Source organism: Ambystoma mexicanum, chromosome 7q (assembly GCF_040938575.1).
Source record: "Ambystoma mexicanum isolate Mex_15411 chromosome 7q, UKY_AmexF1_1, whole genome shotgun sequence".
In the NCBI taxonomy this organism is placed as follows: domain Eukaryota; kingdom Metazoa; phylum Chordata; class Amphibia; order Caudata; family Ambystomatidae; genus Ambystoma; species Ambystoma mexicanum.
The window spans coordinates 1,092,466,129-1,092,485,304 of NC_090941.1; the positions used below are offsets into that span (position 1 = coordinate 1,092,466,129).

At 50.4% G+C, this 19,176-nt stretch overlaps 1 protein-coding gene across 1 annotated transcript in view; it reads left to right on the forward strand.

Annotated features, from left to right (window-relative positions):
- LOC138528198 (transient receptor potential cation channel subfamily M member 2-like) overlaps positions 1-19,176 on the forward strand; it is a 602,757-nt gene that overhangs the window by 53,805 nt on the left and 529,776 nt on the right. The window contains exon 4 of the mRNA XM_069639650.1: positions 9,106-9,286. Within this exon, the coding sequence (XP_069495751.1) occupies positions 9,106-9,286 (181 nt within the window). The remainder of the gene's footprint in view (positions 1-9,105; positions 9,287-19,176) is intronic.

A 19,176-nucleotide genomic window follows, 5' to 3' on the forward strand; every position in this document is an offset into this window, starting at 1 on the left:
CTTGCACTTACCCAGAGCCGTGTTGCACTGGCTGCCTTTACTCAAGAGTATTGCTGCCTTGATTGCCCTTCCCTAACCTCCCCATGGCAATTCCCCTCTCTGCCTCCCCTGCACTTTGTGTCTCGCACTAGTACGATCTGAATGACACACAGCATGAGGCTGAGTATGGGGTTCATTCCCTACTCATCCCTCATGCAGCGCAGCAGTGATTTTGTGACGTGCTGTTAATCACATACAATATTTTCAGACAACCGAATTATGAATTTACAACAATATTCAGGAACAGAGGACACAGTCTCTGGGCCCTTCATCTCCATCCAACTTGCAAGGAAAGGAAAAGAAGGGTGTGCCAAGACCATACACCTGGTGGGAATGCCCCTGGGAAAATTACTTTGAATTCCCCATTGTAAATCTTGTGGTGGGCATAAGACATGTAGCAGACCCACAGAGTTTGAATTGAGGGGAGCTGGGAGCTTTTTACTCCTGCTTGTAGCCTAGAGGTACCTGGTTAGTTTGACACCAACAGTTACCAGGAGCTACTTTTGGCTCCCCTGGCCAACTGATGCTGAACCAACAAACCTAAGTGACATTAACTTTGTGCATTTGGGGCGATCCCTATAAATCAGTGTTATTACATACCTGTATGACAATTAAAGCATAAGGAATCAAATAATGGACAAAGCATCTGTTTGCATCTTATGTGGAAGTTAGATTTGCGGAAACACTTTGTACTAGTTCCTGGTTTCCCAGCAGTAGATACTAGTCACTGGAGAATGCTGGATACCCAGGTGCAGATTTTAGCTCCTGCTTATCCAATCTTAATTTTGATCCCTGACCCATCGTGCCAGAGTACCATCTTTACTGACATCCTTACTGACAACTCTTAACACCACCAAACATTTGACACACCGCATGAAGCAAATCGTACTTTCTAAATAATATGCTCCTACAATAGCTGCAATCATGCTAATTGGATTTTGTACAGAGCCTCAATTTAAGGTTTGAGGCTAACAAGGGGCTCAAAAACACCACCTTATTTCAGAGCCCAATCGCTATCTTCTAACGTGTTTCTGAAGAGAGCAGACTTGAGGGGAGCCACCCGCTGAGTGTCCGCTGCCTAGAGGACTGGGTGGCCAAAAAGCCAAAGTCTTAGTTGCCTGCAGGACACAGGTAGGTGATATGATATGATATGATATGATATGGCATTTGTAACGCGCCTATGCACAAGTGATTCAAGGCGCGACGAGGCAGGGGGGGACGAAGGGGAGACAGACAACGATCCTACTAGGCCAGATGTCATTCAGATCGCGCAAGTGCAAGGGTAGAGGGGAAGGGAAAAGTGCAAGGGGGAAGGGAGAGGGGAAAGTGCAGTACAGGGTTAGTAGAAAAACAAAGTAAATACTAGGGGCCAGCTGGTGGCAAGTGCAAGGTAAGTGCAGACAAGTGCTGGCAAGGGGGGGTTGATGTAGGGATACAGAGACAGTCCCGCAGTGCAGGGGTTGCCAGGGAGGCAGTGCAGGGGATGAGTGGCTGGACCAAGGACCGAAATCGGTGAGTGGCCCAGTTGCAGATTCAGTGCAGGTTCAGTGATTTTAGCAGGGGAGAGGGGAGAGAAAGCAGAGGCAACGAGGAGGGTTTTGAGGTGCTTCCGGAACTGGAGATGGTTCTCCTCAAGTTTCAGGGAGGAAGGAAGGCTGTTCCAGAGGGAGGCCCCTGCTGCAGAGAGAGATCTACCCCCAACTTGTTGCTTGGAGAAGCGACTGACCCTGAGGGAGTTGGAGGCGGATGAGCGAAGAGCTCGAGAAGGAAGATATTTAGGAAGAGAGAGTTGAAGGTATTTTGGCCCAAGGCCCCAGAAGGCCTTGTGGACAATGCAGAGGGTTTTGAACTTAATCCTCGCAGCCACTAGGAGCCAGTGTAGCGATTGCAGTCTTGGAGAGATACGGTCCATGGGCTTGAGGCCAAGGACAAGTCTCGCAGTCCTGTTCTGGATGAGTTGCAAAGGGCGGAGAGTAGAGGCAGGCAGATTTAGATGAGGCTGTTACAGTAATCCAGCTTCGAAAGAACCAGGACTCTAGAGACAGTGAGCTTCTGGGGGAAGGAGAGGAAAGAAAGGATACCTCTGAGGAGGTGTAGCTGGTAGTGGGCCTTCTTAGAGACATCAGAAATGTGAGGAGAGAAGGAGAGTGTGGAGTCAAAGATGACCCCGAGGTTTTTTGCCTTGCAGGTGGGAGCAGGAAGAGGGCCAAGAGAGGCCGGCCAGAGAGCTGCATGGAAGGAGGGAGTGGGTGTGCCGATGGGTAGAATCTCAATCTTACTGGCATTAAGGCAGAGGTCATTTGCAGCACACCATTCCTGAATAGCAGAAAGACAGTCAGAGATGAGGGAAGGAGAAGAAGAAGAGGAGGCCGAGGGTAGCCTGAAAATGAGCTGGGTATCATCCGCATAGCACTGAAAGTTGGGGCAGAGAGCGGCAATGCGGTGGGCAAGAAGTGCCAGATACTGGTTGAACAGCCAGGGAGAGAGGTTAGATCCCTGGGGGACACCACAGGTAGAGAAAAAGATGTCAGAGAGGAAGGACCCCAGTTGGCCCTGGGAGGGTCGATCAGAGAGGAATGAGGTCAGCCACGCCAGAGCCTGATCGGTGATACCCAGGTTATCACGCAGGCGGTTGAGCAGGATTGTATGGTTGACAGTATCAAAAGCAGAAGAGAGATCAAGCAAAATGAGAACACATGGAGTGTTAGAGTCAAGGTTCGAGAGCAGGTCCTCGCGGAGGTTCAGGAGAGCAGTTTCCGTGCTTCTGGCAGCTCTGAAGCCCGACTGAAGGTCATGAAGACTACCAACAGATTCAGCATGGAGATTAAGCTGGGAGATGGCCAGTTTCTCCAGGAGCTTGCCCAGGAAGGGAGTGATAGAGATTGGGCGATAGTTAGCCGGGCAGGAGGGGTCGGAAGAGGGTTTCTTAAGAAGGGGGTGCACAAGGGAGTGCTTGAAGACTCCAGAGGTGAAGGAGTGATTGCAGAAATCGGCCAGGGCAGGAGCCAGGGAGTCGATGTGGTCCTTGATAGTTTTGGAGGAACAAGGGTGGACCTGTTTTGACAAGACTTTCATAGATCGGACTTGTCTCAAAATCTCGTCAGCAGAAAAAAGGGGAAAGGCAGAGAAGGAGGGAGGAGGGGTGGCTGCAGAGGGCCAGAGGAAGAGCAGGGAATAGAGGGGGGAGGTGATAGGAGGAGAGTGAGGACAGGATGTCCTGAGTTTTTGAAATGAAGTGAGAGGCCAGTGCCGTGCAGAGGGCCTTGGAGGGGTCAGGAGAGGTAGAGACTGCAGCAGGGTTGGCCAGCTCCTTGCAGATTTTAAAGAGTTCGGCCGAATTGTTAGATGCCGCAGAGATGCAGGCTTGGATAAGGGGTCTCTTCTTGGTGAGAACGGAGAGCCGGTATTGCCTTTGGAGCAGGCGGCAGGCCAGTTTGTCAGAGGATGAACATGAAGCACGCCATTTCCTCTCTGCCACCCTGCACTTGTGTTTAAGGGTGACGAGATCCGAGTCATACCAGGAGTTACATTTGGCTTTGGGCTTCAGGCGGATTCTCATGACAGGGGCAAGGATATCGAGAGTATCACATATAGCAGAGTGGAGCGTGGAGAGGGCTGTGTCAGGGTGGGAGTCAGCCGAAGGGCGGGGGGTGAGAAGGTGGCGGCAAAAGCCTCAACTGACATGCGCTTCATGGGTCGGATGACCGAGAAGGTGGGTGGCAATGATGGAAGTGGATTTGCCTGTAGGGTAGGGAAGGTGAGGTGGGAGGATAGGAGAAAGTGATCACTCCAGGAGAGAGGAGTGGAGAGAGGGACAGAGAGGGGAAGGTCAGAAGAGATCAGGGCATCAAGAGTGTGCCCTGCAGAATGAGTCGGCCCAGACGGGAGAATAGAGAGAGAGAGGGAGTCGCAGAGGTCGCGAAAGAGTCCAGAGGGGGGACAGGAGGCATCCAGGTGGATGTTGAAGTCTCCAAGAAAGAGGAGTTGAGTGGTTGAGGACAGGAGTGAGGAGGAGAGGTCTGCACACTCGGAGAGGAAGGAGGAAAATTGACCAGCTGGCCGATAGATAGTAGCCATGGTAAGGGAATGGCTAGGAGAGAGAGAGAGTCGGCAGACAAGGCATTCAAAAGAGGAGTAAGTCTGAGTTGGAGTGACAGTGGCAGGAATCCACTCGGGGAAGATAAGGGCCACACCCCCCCAGCACGGTTGGGCCTGGGCACAGAGAGGATCTTGTAACCATCAGCTAGGAGTTTGTCAAAGCTGGTGACAGAGCTGGCCATGAACCATGTCTCAGTGAGACCAACAACGTCAAGGTCCAGTTCCTCAAGAAGGCGACAGATGTCAGAGGAATGTTTGACGGCAGAGCGAGAGTCAAGAGTGGCAATGTGGAGAAGGTTCCCATCCTTGAAAGAATTTTCGGGGAGGGGTACAGATCAGAGGTACGCCCTGCGGAGGTGAAGAAGGAGCACAAGAGGGGGCAGGGAGGGAGGGTGGAGGCAAGGTAGCCGAGGACAGAGGAGGGGGGACAGCAGGAGAGGAGAGGAAGTTGATGAGTTGCGGGAAGCGTCTATCAAAGAGGTGGAGGTTGGCCTGAGGGCCTTGGACCAAGACGGTCCCATTAGCGTAGACATTAATGATGGCCTTAGAGGAGTGGAAGGAGGCCAAGAGGACATCCCAATGGGTGCCACCATTAATGGGAGAAGAGGAGAAAGGAGAGACCATATGAAGGGACCATAGGTCAGGAGAAGGCACGAAAAAGAGGATGTCAGTGAGAGTTTCCTTGGAGGAGGCACTGGTGTAGGTGTCTGGGATAGGGAGGCCGGGGTTGGAGACCAGGATGTCCTTTTTAAACATTTTCCTACCAGATTTAGTGAGGAGAGCAGGATAGTCAATAGAGAAGCAGTTAGAGAAGATAGGCGAGATAGAGAGCACCATGGAATAGGAGGGAGGGGGGAGACAGACAAGAGCAGGGGACAGGGAGTGAGCTGCAAGCCCTAGTTAACACAATTCAGAACAGCAGTAAACACAGAAGTAAACACAGTAGATGTGTATTAGGTACCCAGTGGAGAGGCCACCTAAGTGTGAGAATCCTACGAGGGGAGAAAAGCCCTAGTTCACCACAATTTGGAGAGCACAGTGAACACAGTAAAAACGTATTAGGTACCCAGTGGAGAGGCCCCCAAGGTGTGAGAATCCTGCGAGGGGAGAAAAAGCCCTAGTTTACCAGGTGGGGGGCCTCAATGTGAGCGTGTGCCCCTTGCCTGACCTTGTCTCACTGGTCAGGCTCATGTAGGGGGGCACCTCCTAGCAGGAGATCAATGGAACTGCTGCTTCGCCGTACCTCTTCCAGGCATAAACCCTGCGGGGGCAAAGAGGAGCAAAGTACTTGTCCTCATTAATGCTCCTCATCCAGCGGGGTAGCCTAAACTGAGATCTCATTCGGGACTAGCAAAGAACAAGCTATCCAGCTTGCCATGCCTGTGGTCAGGCCATCACACTATCTCCTTCACCATCGCCATGCCCACCAAATATGTCCCAGCCACCACCATGGCACGCAGCACATGCAACTTGACCAGCAATAGGATCATCCCACTTCTCAACCAACTCTTCCCCCCAACACAGGACATTGCCTCCCTTTTTCAACATTACAATGCCCTGCTATGCAAAACCGTAGACCTGCTGGCCCCTCTCAAAGCCCAGAAAATTAAAAAGACCTCAGACCTCAACTCCTGGTTCATGCTTGACCTTCGCACCACAAGATGCACTGAAAGAACTGCGGAAGAACCTTGGCACAAAGACCTCACCAGAACCAACAAAACCCACCCGTCCAAATTCTCCCTCCATTAGAAACAAGCCATCCTGAGATCCAAAGCAGCCGCCTACAACAAGAGAATCACTAAGCAGCCTCCAGCTCACGTGAGCTCTTCTCCATCCTCAGGGAGCTGGAGACCTCCATCTGCCCACCTTCCTCCACCACAAAAGATAACGCCTGGTGCAACAGTATCCAAGACACCCTGACAGGCAGTATCTCACAGCTACAAGCAAAAATAAAAACCAAACAAACACCATATTACCAGGCCCGCTTCCAGCTCTGCATCCCAAAGACCATACAGACATCCCCCTCTTCCATTTCCAACCCACTAGCAGCTCCACCCTTGCCAACATCATCAAAGGCCTCAAGCCTTCCCTTTGCCTGGGAGATGCCTGTCAGTAAAGGAGTGCGCAGAACCCTTGCCCTTATCGCTACCACTATTAAATCATCCTTCACCGCTTGCACTGGCCCCTCCAACCTGCAAGAATCCGGAATCTCCCTGCTACTTAAAAAGCCCTTGCTTGACCCTGCAATCCTTACCAATTACTAACCTAACCTATTACAACAGTCCCCTTCCTCCTGAAAATCATGGACAGAGTCGCTTGCCTACAGGTCCAGTCGTTCCTCGAACTCCACCAGTTTCTGGGGAGCTGACAATCGGGCTTCACGCCCAAAACACAGAACTGCCCTCCTAGACGTGAAGAATCAGCTTGATGACGCCAATGACCAGGGCTCCCTTTCACTTCTCTTACTGCGCGACCTTTCGGCAACATTCGGCCTCCTGGACCACAAGATTCTCTGTCATGTCCTCATCTCCTCAGCCTTTTCCTCGCCGGACGCCGCCAAGTGAGTTGGCTCTTTCCTGGCTGATAGATCATCCTGAGTCTTCGTCGGGGATGCTTTTGCCAATCCCACGCCCACATCATGTGGAGTACCACAAAGCTCCTGTGTCTCCCATACACTCTACAATGTGTATACAAAACCTCTCTTCGCTCATCTCGACTCTCTCTGCATTTCATACACTAATTACGCCGACGATATACAAATTCTCATCCACCTTACTGGTGACCATTACAAAGAAACTCTCAGAATAAAAGCGATGTACGAAACCATCCAATCATGGATGGCCACGCACAGACTCTGCCTCAATGATGAAAAACTGAACTTCTCCACATTGGACCTCCTGCCAGCCTGGCAAAACTTCACCAGGGTACAAACCATTCATCGTCGACCGTCACAATATCACTGTCACCACCTACGTTAAGACTCTAGGTGTGTATCTCGACTCTTCCGTCACCATGACCCAACAGGTCAACCACATTTCCTCTTCAGCAGGCTACGCCACCAAACTCAGTAATGCCAGCAAACCCTTCCTTACTGCCAAGAATTGGCTCGAAGTTGCCTGCACCCTTTTAGGGTCTAAACTTGGCTATTGTAATCCACTATTATAGTGGCACAGCGAGTAGAGCACTTTCTTTGACACCAGTACAGATCCTGCTAACACAGGTTCGAATCCCGGCAGAACCCAACTCAGCCTTTCATCCTTCAGAGGTCAATAAATGAGCACCACACACCGTGGGTAATAATAAGCAGCCCTCAGATACCTGAGGGTTCGTAGCGCCATATAAATGCGAAATTATTATTATGCGGTACCTCAGAAAAAAACATGCATGAATTGCAAACAATTCAAAACATCGCCCCCCAGTACTTTCCAGGAAAAATCAAGAAACACTCCTCGACAAGACTTGTAAGATTGGCCTACAAATATCGCCTCATCACACCGAGGTTCAACCAATAGAAATCATGAGGGGGCCAAGTTCCTAGTCCGCACACCCGCCCTCTGGAATGAACACCCACCCCACCCGCGAGACAAACCCTCCTACAACTCGGTCAAAAAGCATCTCAAAACCTACCTCTTCAACTGACATTTTCTCGCCTTCCTTTCCCCATTAACTTACTCCTACTATAACTGTTTTTCCCACCTTTGTAACTAGCGCCTCGATGGCCATGGGCTTTGTGCGCTTCTTTATAAATATGCAAATAAATAAATAAATACACTAATAGTAAACATTAGATAGCCCCTCCTCTCCTGAAAGATGTTCCATAGAGGACAAAAAGAAAACAGGAGGTGGGCCGAGCATGAGTTCCCTGAGTGGTGGGTCGGAGGATGGCTGCCACAGGTGATAGACACTCCTGTCCAAGTAAGGAAGGGGGGCAGGAAGAAGATGGGTAGACAATGATGACTCTAAAAGGTTGGGGATCTGGTTTAAGCAAGACTGAAAAAGGGATGTATATTCTCTGAAAAAGCCTCAGAGATAGGGGCTCAGGTTTAGGTAGTTCATGACAGCTCTAGACATGTGGGGTCTTCACATCCCAGCAGAGCTACCCAAAAGAAAGGCTGTGACACTTTCATTTGTTTGAAACTCTCCTTATAGTTGGAAATTCCTTTAGCCTGTAAAGACTTAGGCAAGCCAGGTTGAAATGTCATGTTAGCTCCCAGCAAGAACGCCACTCTCTTTAAGCAGCTGTGCTGGCGGGTGCCACAAGGGGGCAACCTCACAAATATGGCCCCCAGAATCTGGCAAAGAGCAACAGATACGCGCAGCAGACTCGGACGGGGGCCCTCCCATTTCAAACCGAGAGAGAGGATACCTTTAAAAGTGTCATACACACACATTGGCGTATTTGAGCACATACAGGCACTGTCGTATTTACTAGCTCACAGCAGGAACTTGCTTTTTCTGCCCCAAATCCCCTGAGATAATGAGATGTAAACCTTAGTGAACTCCGCTTATGACTAAAATATAATGTTCAAGAACACAGATATTTCTTTTTTTAAATGACCAGTTAATTATACCTAAAGTCTGTGCATTGAAGAGACACAGGACTGAAGTTTACTGCTGTGATATACACCACACTAGCCAGGCAAATGGTAAAAGCAGGCATAGTAGAAAGTGCAAGGTGGTTGTGCTGGTTTACACTGCAGTCTTATGATGTCTTTCCTCTAGAGCGCCACAAGAGAGTTCATTCAGAGAAAATCGGAGAGGCGCCAGATCGTAAAAAGTGAATATGAAGGCCAATAGGTTGTGTGAATGGTTGTCTACTGTGGTTTTTAATGGTGATGATAACTACTGTTTGTGTGTTAATAATAAACATGTGTAGTAATTAAAGTGCAGCAGACATGCCTGCAGTGAGCACACTTGAAGGCTGGGCCCACATGACTCTTGGAGCTAACACTAGTCCTTTCTTGGCAGTATGTGCGTGTGTCCAATGGCACTGCTTCAAAGGTTCTCTATGAGATGATGACCAGGAAGTGGAACCTCAGCCCCCCCAACCTGCTGATATCGGTGACTGGCGGAACCAAGAACTTCAGCATGAAAGCGAGGCTGAAGAACCTCTTCAACAGAGGACTCATCAAAGCGGCCCAGACCACAGGTGAGCACTGCTACACAGCTGTGGGCGCTGCGGGCCTGTGAAACGGATGTGGACTACAGAGCCATGAAATGGCTGCGCCTGCAGGCTGTGGACTGCGGGCCCTGGCCTGCAAGCTGCGGACTGCAGGCCCATGAAATGGCTGCCACCTGTAGCCTGTGGACTGCGGCCCTGGCCTGCAAGCTGCGGATTGCAGGCCCATGAAATGGCTGCCGCCTGTAGCCTGTGGACTGCGGCCCTGGCCTGCAAGCTGCGGACTGCAGGCTCATGAAATGGCTGCCGCCTGTAGCCTGTGGACTGCGGGCCCTGGCCTGCAAGCTGCGGACTGCAGGCCCATGAAATGGCTGCCACCTGTAGCCTGTGGACTGCGGCCCTGGCCTGCAAGCTGCGGATTGCAGGCCCATGAAATGGCTGCCGCCTGTAGCCTGTGGACCGCGACCCTGGCCTGAAAGCTGCGGACTGCAGGCCCATGAAAGGGCTGCTGTATTTGCGACTGTGTTAAAAAATTAGCAACTGCGCAAAGCACCAGTTGCTATTTAGGGAATACAGGGAGGCGCAAACATGTGTTGTCCCATTCCATATTATCTGAAAAGATGTGACTAGCCTAGAATTTAATTAGACCGTGTTCTGTACTTTGTTTGCTGCTTAGCATAAAATATCTGCCTTCTACATTTCGTGTTATGTTAGCCCATACTTGCCAACATTCTGTGTTCAACCCTCTCAAGTAGATAAATTGATTACTATTTTAATAACCACTGAGCCCTTCATCCTCTCAAGAATCCGTCTTCCTCATTTCCTCTATGACACAGCTGAGCCCTGAGCTGCCCACCAGCTCCATCAGCAAGGTAGGTCTGCAAGGCTTTCAGACGGCATTACTCCTCCCTGCCGTCATTGTCAGAATAAATCTGCAATTGGGCTGTTTTTCCTCGGATCAGGGGCACGACACGACCTAATTCACTTTCATTCTTTTGTAAAAGCATTGCCAGGCCCTTGCCGCTCGCAGCTCTGTTTCCCTTTCATCTTCACCCTGATTGAAAAAATGACCTTGTGTGAGCAGTGCTTTGGGTGCTTTGTGTTGTGCTTTTGCCCTGACTTTTGCCCCCTTTGAAGATGGCCGCCTCTCTTTACCACACTAGTGGCTCTTCCTTGTGCCCTCAGCCTGGCCCTTTGTGATTGGGCACAGACTTCCATATTGGCCTATCACTGACCCCGGGAGGCGGAAGCCGGCACCAGCAACTAAGGCCCCTGTCAGCTTCCCTGTCCGCTTACAGGCCGCTAGATGAGTCTTCAGCCACAGCCAAACCCTCGCTGAGGCAGCCACTATTGGACTACCATGACTTTTTAGCCACATTCTGCATGAGTTAGTCCCTGCTTTCTGATTTCCCTTATACTTCCTTCTCTGCTGGTACCCTCAGCTCTCCTTGCCATGTACTCCCATCTACTCAAACTGCTTCTCTATCAACTATCCTTCCCTTCTCACTAAGTCTGGAAAGAAGAAATTTAAAAAGGATATCTTGGCCTCCAACCCACGTCTCCCTATCGCCGATACCTATTCCAGCGTCTCTTCCAGACAGACCCTCACCGACATCCTCTTTGTTGTCCCCTCGCCAGATCTATGGACTCCTCATATGATCTTTGTGCTCTGTCCTGTCTCCTCCTCTCCCCATAATGGTGGCACTTGCTGGGAAGTCCTCATGGATTCCTTCGACTCCTCCAGAGTCATCCTTAATGTCTAACTAAATGGCACTGTCATGGTCCAAGGTCCTCAGGCCAATCTCCTCCTCCTCCCACTCCTTGGCTGCCACCTCCTTGAAGAACTGGACCTTGATGTCCTCAGTCTTATTGAGATATGGTATGCAGGCTCTCAATCTCTCCTAGCTACTCTCTCACTATTGCTACTCTGTACCGGCCACCCTGGTCAAATCACCCCTTTTCTCTCCGAGTGGGCTGACCTCTCCTCCTCTCTCCTGGGCTCAACCACTCAACTCCTCCTACTTGGTGACCTCAACATCCACCTTGATTCTCCCTGTCCCTCAGCTTTGCTCTTTCACAACCTCTCCCTCTCTATCCTCCCCTCTGGCCCAACGTACTCTTCAGGACACACACTTGATGTCTTGATCTCCTCTGGCCTCCCCTTCTCTATCTCACTGTCCACTCCCCTTTCTTGGAGTGACCTCTGCCTTCTCTCTTCTCATCTCTTTCTATCTTCCCCCAAACCAAGCCTACCCCAAAACTGCCACCTCCCTTCCTGGACATCCGGCCTATGAAATGTGTGTCAGTTGAGGCTTTCGCTGCCACCTTCTCGCCCACCCCCTCTCCCCCTCATCCTCTGGCTGACTCACACCCTGACACAGCCCTGTCTCTTCTCTACTCTTCTAATTCTGATACTCTTGATGCTCTCACCCTGTCATGAGGATCCGCCTGAAGTACAAAGCCAAGTGCAACTCCTGGTATGTCTCCGACCTAGCTACACTTAAACGGAAGTGCAGGGCAGCCGAGAGGGAATGGAGGGACTCCTGTTCATCCTCTGACAAACTGATCTGTCGCCTACTCCAAAGGCAATACTGACTCTCTGTACGTACCAAGAAGAGAGCCCACATTCAAGCCTGTGTCTCTGTGGCATCTAACAACTCAGCTGAACTCTTTAAAATCTGCAAAGAGCTGCTGCAGTCTCTACCCCTCCTCTTGCCTCTCAGGCTCTTTGCAATGCCCTTGCCTCTCACTTTATCTCAAAAACCCAGGACATCTTGTCCACACTCTCCTCCACTCCCTCTCCTCTCCCCTCTCTGTCTTTACTCGCTGACCCTCCTCCAGCCATCCCACCACCCTCCTCCTCCTTTCCTCTTTTCTCCCCTAATGAGGTCGCTAGACAAGTCCGATCTTTGAAAGCCTCGTCGAAACAGGTACATCCTTGTTCCTCTAAAACTATCAAGGACCACATTGATACCCTCCATCCGGCCCTTGCTGATTTTTGCAACCACTCCATTGCCTCAGGATCCTCCTCGCCTCTCTTAAGCACTCCCTTGTGCATTCTCTTCTCAAGAAACCCACAGCTGATCCTTCTTGTCCTGCCAACTATCTGTCAACTTCCTTCTCCTGTTGGGGTTGAGTGTCCCAGTTTCCCTCCTCCACCTCCTCACCTGAGTAATCCGTGTCTTCTTCCACTGGGTTCAAGGATCTGTGGGATCTGTAGTCCTTTTCTTTCTTGTTGTGTAGCGTGGGTCTCATACAGGAGGAAGCCACAGTGAAGGCTACTTGGGAGCACTTCCCTGGGCCCCCTTCCCAGAAGGGACCAATACGGGGAAAAAGCCAAATGTGGCAAAAAAACCCTCTGAAGCGGTGTACAGTAGAACTGGATACAAGCGACAGAGTAAGAAACGTCTGGCAATGGGACCTCGAATGGCCAGATCCCAACCGGTACCACCAGGGATAGTGGAGCAGAGTGCGGAAGGCACTCCCGCTGGAAGAACCAAAAACGATAGGCGGATGCACTGAGGAGGAGAGAAAAGAAAGCAGGGAAAGAGAGAGAGGCAGAGGCACCGCAGGGTACCGTAGACCTGTGCGCGAAAGCGCACACAGGAAGGCAGCACAATAACAGGGAGAGCAGAGGAGGAGAGAAAGTGAATAATAAGGCAAGATAAAGAGGCCGGAAGAGTCTGGGAAATAACACTGCGTAGCGCAACAACGGCAGCGAAAGCAAAACACAGCTAACCAAAAGGTTGCAACGCGCAGATGTCAAAAAGGGGTGTGCCTAAATGGTTCTACGTGCATCATGTGAAAAAGAACTAGATCGCTACGTGCACGTAGATGAAAGGGTGGTGAAAATCACGAATTACGGTGGAGACTCAAACGGGGCCACAGATGCCAGTATCCAATGTGTCGCATGACAGTATGCCCTCTCGAAACCCCCGGGTTTGCCTGGGTGAGCCCTGTGAAATTTCCTAAGAAGGATAGGGGCATGTATATGCGAAAGGGGTTCCCAGGAGTCCTCTGCAGAAGAGAAGCCTTTCCAATGTACCAGGTATTCTAGGTGACCTTTATGATATCTGGAATCCCTCAATTGTGACACCTCGTACTCTGGTACGTCAGGAGAAGATGGGACCAGGAGAGATCTAGAAATGCAAGATTGGTCGGCACTTCTTAGTAGAGAAGCATGAAAAACTGGGTGAATGCGTTTTAGGGTATTAGGCAACGTAAGGCGGAAAGCCACAGGATTGATCTTAGCAGTGATGGGATAGGGCCCAATGAAGCGTGGTGAAAGCTTGGATGGATGAGACCATCGTGGTAGATATTTGGTAGAAAGCCATACTTTAGAACCCACTCTCCATTCAGGGACTTCCTGTCGCTGCCTATCAGCTTGTCTCTTGTATGTTCTGAGACTCTCTGCCAAATTTAGTTTAGCTTTTTCCTGGGTGTCTTTGAGACGAGCCAACACTTCATCCACTGCCGGAAGAGAAGTTGGAACACGGGGGCGTGGCTAACTAGCCATGGAGTAGGACGTGCTCCTGGACAGCAGCTCCTGGTGATCCGACGTTGATCCGTGTTACTGCACTGAAAGTGGACCAAGAGTTCCAGAAATAGCAAGTTAAGGCATCGGAAGGTGTGCCCCATGGCCGTAGCAATTTGCAGATTAATCGGAGTGAGCGTGTCCGAGATATCTGTGTCTTTATGCGCGGCTCGGTGGGCCTGCAGTCCCACAAAATGGCGGATTACAAAGGAATCGGGATCCTTGGCAGTCAGGGTCACGAAGCCTGATAACGCATAACAAAACGGAAAGCTCGCACCGGGGCGGGGAGCCTGTCTGCTTGATGGTAGTTTGTATGAAACAGCTGACGGAGGGAAGGTAAGGAGCGGTGTACCAAAGGTACATTGTTGTGCGGGCGGGGCTCCCCCGCGAGATCTATCGCTGGAGCGGGCTGCGCGGACCTGATGCTGTCGAGCGCAGTCAGAGCGGCCATCTGAGCATTTCTGTAAATAAAAGCTGTGCATCAGGATCATATGAAACATTGTTGCGAGCGCCCGACACAGGGTACACAGCTGATGCCTGGAATGGATGCGGCAGTTCGGGATGGCTACACGGGAGGCAGTGAAGCGTGTGAGCCAATTCGACACACATAACGTGGACTTTAAGCAGCATGGGCAGCAGAGGTAAACGAAGGCTGCTTATGGAGTACGATAGCGGCTGGTGAGGTCGGAAATGAGCCCCTGGTAGCAAAGGCTACCGGAGGATACAACAAAAGACAACTAGACTGGCTACAAAGAAGACCCTCATTGCATTGAGGGACAAGATGGAACATAGCAGTGGGAGCAGTGGATATTCTAAGGGGCTGAGGATGAGCAGATGACCCCAGTGGAGCCAAAGGGGTAAAGAGTGGATGCTACCACAGAAAGGCACGATATGCAAAGTGAATCCTAGCGGATGTAGATGGAAGAGGGACTGCTGTGGACGTAAACAGTGATGTGCAGCATGCAAAGAGCCTGGTAGACAGGTGATGATAAAAAGGGAAAGCGCAGCCCCTAAGACACAATAAGACAACCCCAAACGTGGGAGGACACAATCCACTCTAGGATTCGCCCAGCAAACACAGGTCTACTCTGGGATACCTTCCCCGACCCGGGGAGATGCACTGGTGACATATCAACTCTGAGCAGCAGGATGAACACACCTGAGAACAAGTAACCACAGGCGCATAACTGAGGCCGCAAGATGACGGGGCGAGGGGCTGTAAGCAAGAACAAGCAACCCACAATGGAGGCATTTGCTACAAAACAACAGTCTCCTGTGGTTGCGGCGCCTAAAGGCTTGACAGCACCAGTAGAAAGCACCGTGGGCACAGACAATCACCAAATATTAGCGGCTATCACGGATCTGAGAGACTCATGGGGAACAGCGATGTCGGACCTGCGCACGTCATTGGAGGCTTAAATAGATGCATTAGGCATAGATGTTACCCTGCTAAGGCAAGATGTTAGGGCGTTGGCAGAGAGAACGAGCAGCCTGGAGAGCGCAGTGCAAATCAATACGGACAACAGCTCCAACAACGCTAAGGACAACAAGTAGCTAACCTAGAGAACCGGGCGGAGGAAGCGGAAGGGAGGGCAAGAAGGAATGACTGTGTGGTTGGCTTGTCGGAAGGAGAGGAAGGACAGGACCCGAAAGACTACGTTGAGAACCTACTTCTACAAGAAATAGGAGCTGAAAAACTCTTGCAAGGATTTGCAGTGGAGCGGGTGCACAGAGCCCTTATGAGGAAGCCGAAACCTGGGGCTCCTCCCCGGGCAATAATCGCGAAAATACTCAACTATAAAGATTGTGAGAAGATGTTGGAATACTTCCGGAAAGGGGGAACGATTGTAAGGGCTTCAAGCACCATTACGGTGTACCCTGACTACACAATGCTGGTCCAGAGACAATGGTACAGCTATATGGTGATCAAAAGGAGGCTGCGCGTGGCTGGTATAAAATACATGCTTCTGTACCCTGCGAAATTGAAGGTGCTGCACAAGAGTAAAACATACTTTTTTGAGACTCCAGAGGAAGCAACGACATGGCTGGACCTGCAGGGCTGCCCGGAACGGGATACGGAGCGGCCTCAAGAGGAACACGATAAGTGACTGGGATACTGTATGTATATTGATATGGCGCAGAGTGAACACCCTGGCAGCGCCTATGATTGAGATTAAGGCTAAGGGGAGCAACTAAGTAAGGTTGATATTTGGCTCGGACACATTGAACTGTGACATACTTAAGGAACTGGAATATAGTAGTGCGTACACTTACGTAAAATGTACAGCAATGTGTAGTTGAACTGATGCAAAACAGGAGCGGCAGGGCGAGAGCACCCTACCCCCCGAACATTGTTTATAGTTGCGGTAGGTTAACTGCTAGGGCAACCTCACCCTGCGGAGCTTCGAGTACAAGCGAGAGCCAGAAAGAGCTAGATGCGGCGGTGCCTGAGATCCAGGGATGGAGCTGGGCAACAGTTAAAGGGGGGGAAGAGGAGGGGGGAGAGGGAGGAGGGAATGCAGTGGTTTGAAGTTGAGGAGGGGAGGGTGTTGTTTGGGAAGGGTTGGGAGGAGGGAGGGGAGGGAGGCGGGGAGTTTGGTGTGCATATAATTATGGGGAGTTTTCGTCTCAATGTGAGCCTACATAGAAGAGCTAGATGGATGTATCTGTATTGCGCGGGCAGGAGGGATCGGCTGGAGGTAAGGGAAGGGAGTACTAACGAGCCATGGGAGACCTTAAGATAATTACGTGGAATGTCAGGGGACTTAACAGCTATTTGAAAAGGAATAAGGTCATGCTGTATTTGAGAAGGCAAAAGATAGATATTGCATTGTTGCAAGAGACGCATCTGATGCGGGAGAAGATGGAGTTGGTAGGGAAGAAATGGAGAGGCGTTGTAGTTGGCTTGCCATACTCTGCTTATGCTAGAGGAGTGCTTGTCTGGGTGGCGCTGCACGTCCCGTTCCAGCTATTGCAAGAAGTGGTGGAGGTGGATGGGAGGATGGTCATATTGAAGGGATTGGTGGAGAATAAAGCAGTATGCATTGTAAATACGTATGCCCCCAATCAAAACACGGCGGCATACTTCAGAACTCTGTGCACCAATCTTAGTATGTGTGTGGGTAGTGCAGTGATCTGGGGTGGAGATTTCAATTGTGTAATGAACCCCAAGGTAGAAAGATCTGATGGCAGGATTGATAAGCCTACCCCAGCGGCTAAAGCATTGCAGATGCTGCTAGACGATTTTGGCTTGGCAGATGTTTGGAGAACTAAATGTCCTTTGGGGAAGCAATATTCGCACTATTCAGCCCTGCACCAGCTGCCTACAAGACTTGATTATTTCTTTGCCACGCCAGATGTAATGTCAGAGATTGTTCAAAGAATATAAGGCGAGGGTCCTCTCGGATCCCTCGCCCCTGGTCCTCGGGTGGCAATATTGCCCCCCGAGGGTGCGGATTCCGACATGGCGACTCCGAGCAGAGGCGCTCAAAGATCCAGTCTTTAGAGAAGATATACGAGATGAGATTACTAATTATTTTGAGGTGAATACTGGTAGCATTGACTCGCCGGGCACATTGTGGGAAGCCTTTAAGGTAGTGATGCGGGGGGTTGCCATAGCTAAGTCAAAGGGCCTACAGGGCGGGGTCTTGGCTGGCCTACAAAGGGCAGAGGAAGAACTAGAAAAAGCACTAAAAAGTGGAAGCGTGGACATGGAGCTAGTATGTAAGCAACAGTGTGTGGAATACTGGGAAAGGCTCTGCTACCTTAATTATAAAAAGTATATAGAGAGACAGCATGCGGGTGGGGATAAAACGGGACGGCTCTTAGCGTGGTTGTACAATAGTGAAACCCTTAGGCCCCCGATTAGAATGATAACTAGAGAAGACGGCGGGGTAGCGGAAACCCAAGAAGGAGTCATCAAGGAGTTTGCGGATTATTACAGGATGCTATACGGGGACAAGGAGGGAAGCAGCCATGAGGAAATAACCGAAACACTAGAAGATATAGGACTGCCCAAGATAAGTGGAGAGGAGAGAGAGGAGCTTGATGTACCAATTACTTTAGAGGAGTTAGAAGAAGTAGTGAGGCAGCTGCCCACCAGTAAGGCCCCAGGAGCAGATGGGTTCCCTAGTGAATTTTATAAAGTATATAGAGAGCAAGTGTTCCCCCCAATGCTGGAAATGCTTAATGAAGCGTTTGAGGTGGGACGGTTGCCGGAGTCGCTTAGAGAAGCGATCATAATACCGCTTCCCAAGCCTAGCAATTTCTTACTGTGTGTCTGTCGGAACCACAATAGGTGCATAAACCTTGTTCTCTCCTTCTTTTTCTTTCTTCAGGAGTTAGTGATCTTCGGGTTGAACCTATCTGCATGGGTTCATCCGTGCGTTTGGTGGAAGGTGGGACAGGAGAGGGAGGTCCGGTGTATGAAGATCGTAATTTCCATCTCTCATTACGTCTTTCTTGCATTCTGGCTTCCATTTGTAGAACAGCAGTCATCAGTTCAGGTAGCGTGGCAGGACGTGGAAAATGTGCCATCTCATCTTTCAGTTCTTCCTTAAGGGCACGGCGGAAGAGAATATACTGGGATTGGTCAGACCAACCAGTTTCCATAGCCAGTCTTTTAAACAATGAAATGTAAGACCTTACATCAGCCTGACCTTGGCGTGCGTCTAACAATTCTTCCCCGGCTGCCAAAGAGAGTTCTGGGCTCTCAACAGTACGCTTTAACAGTTCCACAAACGCCCTGAAATCCTGCAGTACTGGGTCAATACCAGTAACTAGCGGTGTGGCCCAAGCTAGGGCATTGCCTATCATGTTGGATATCAGGAATCCTTTCTTTGCATGGTCTGAAGCATAAGTGCGGGTTCTAAAAGCAAAATAGACCCTGCATGCATCAAGAAATTATTTTAGTTTCTTAGGGGAACCGTCATATTTGCCCGAGGATAAGGCCATCGGTGGCAAGTCAGTGGACTGGGGTTCTCGTGCCACTACCATCTGCTTTAGTAGATTATTCTCCACCTTCATGTTTTGCATCTCTAATGAGAGGCTTTGTACTGCGGCAACTAACTCTTGTACTTGCTCCGGAGTGGCCATCGTAGGTGGGTGGCGTTGCAAACTGTCAACTTCCTTCTCCTGTTGGGGTTGCGTGTCCACCAGCCACCCTCTGTCCTCCGGGCCCTGCTACCCATAGAGCCCCCCTCCCTTTTTTTCATCCTGCACTTATCAGACCTACCCAGCCTGCTGCCTTAAACCCAGCACTTGCGACTTGCTGGCTGCACTACCATTGTTTTTTGCCTTTATTATTTATTAATTTATTATTATTTATCTGTTTTCCCCTTGCTCCACATTCTCCTTTTCTCTACCCTTCCATGCACTTCTCCCCCTC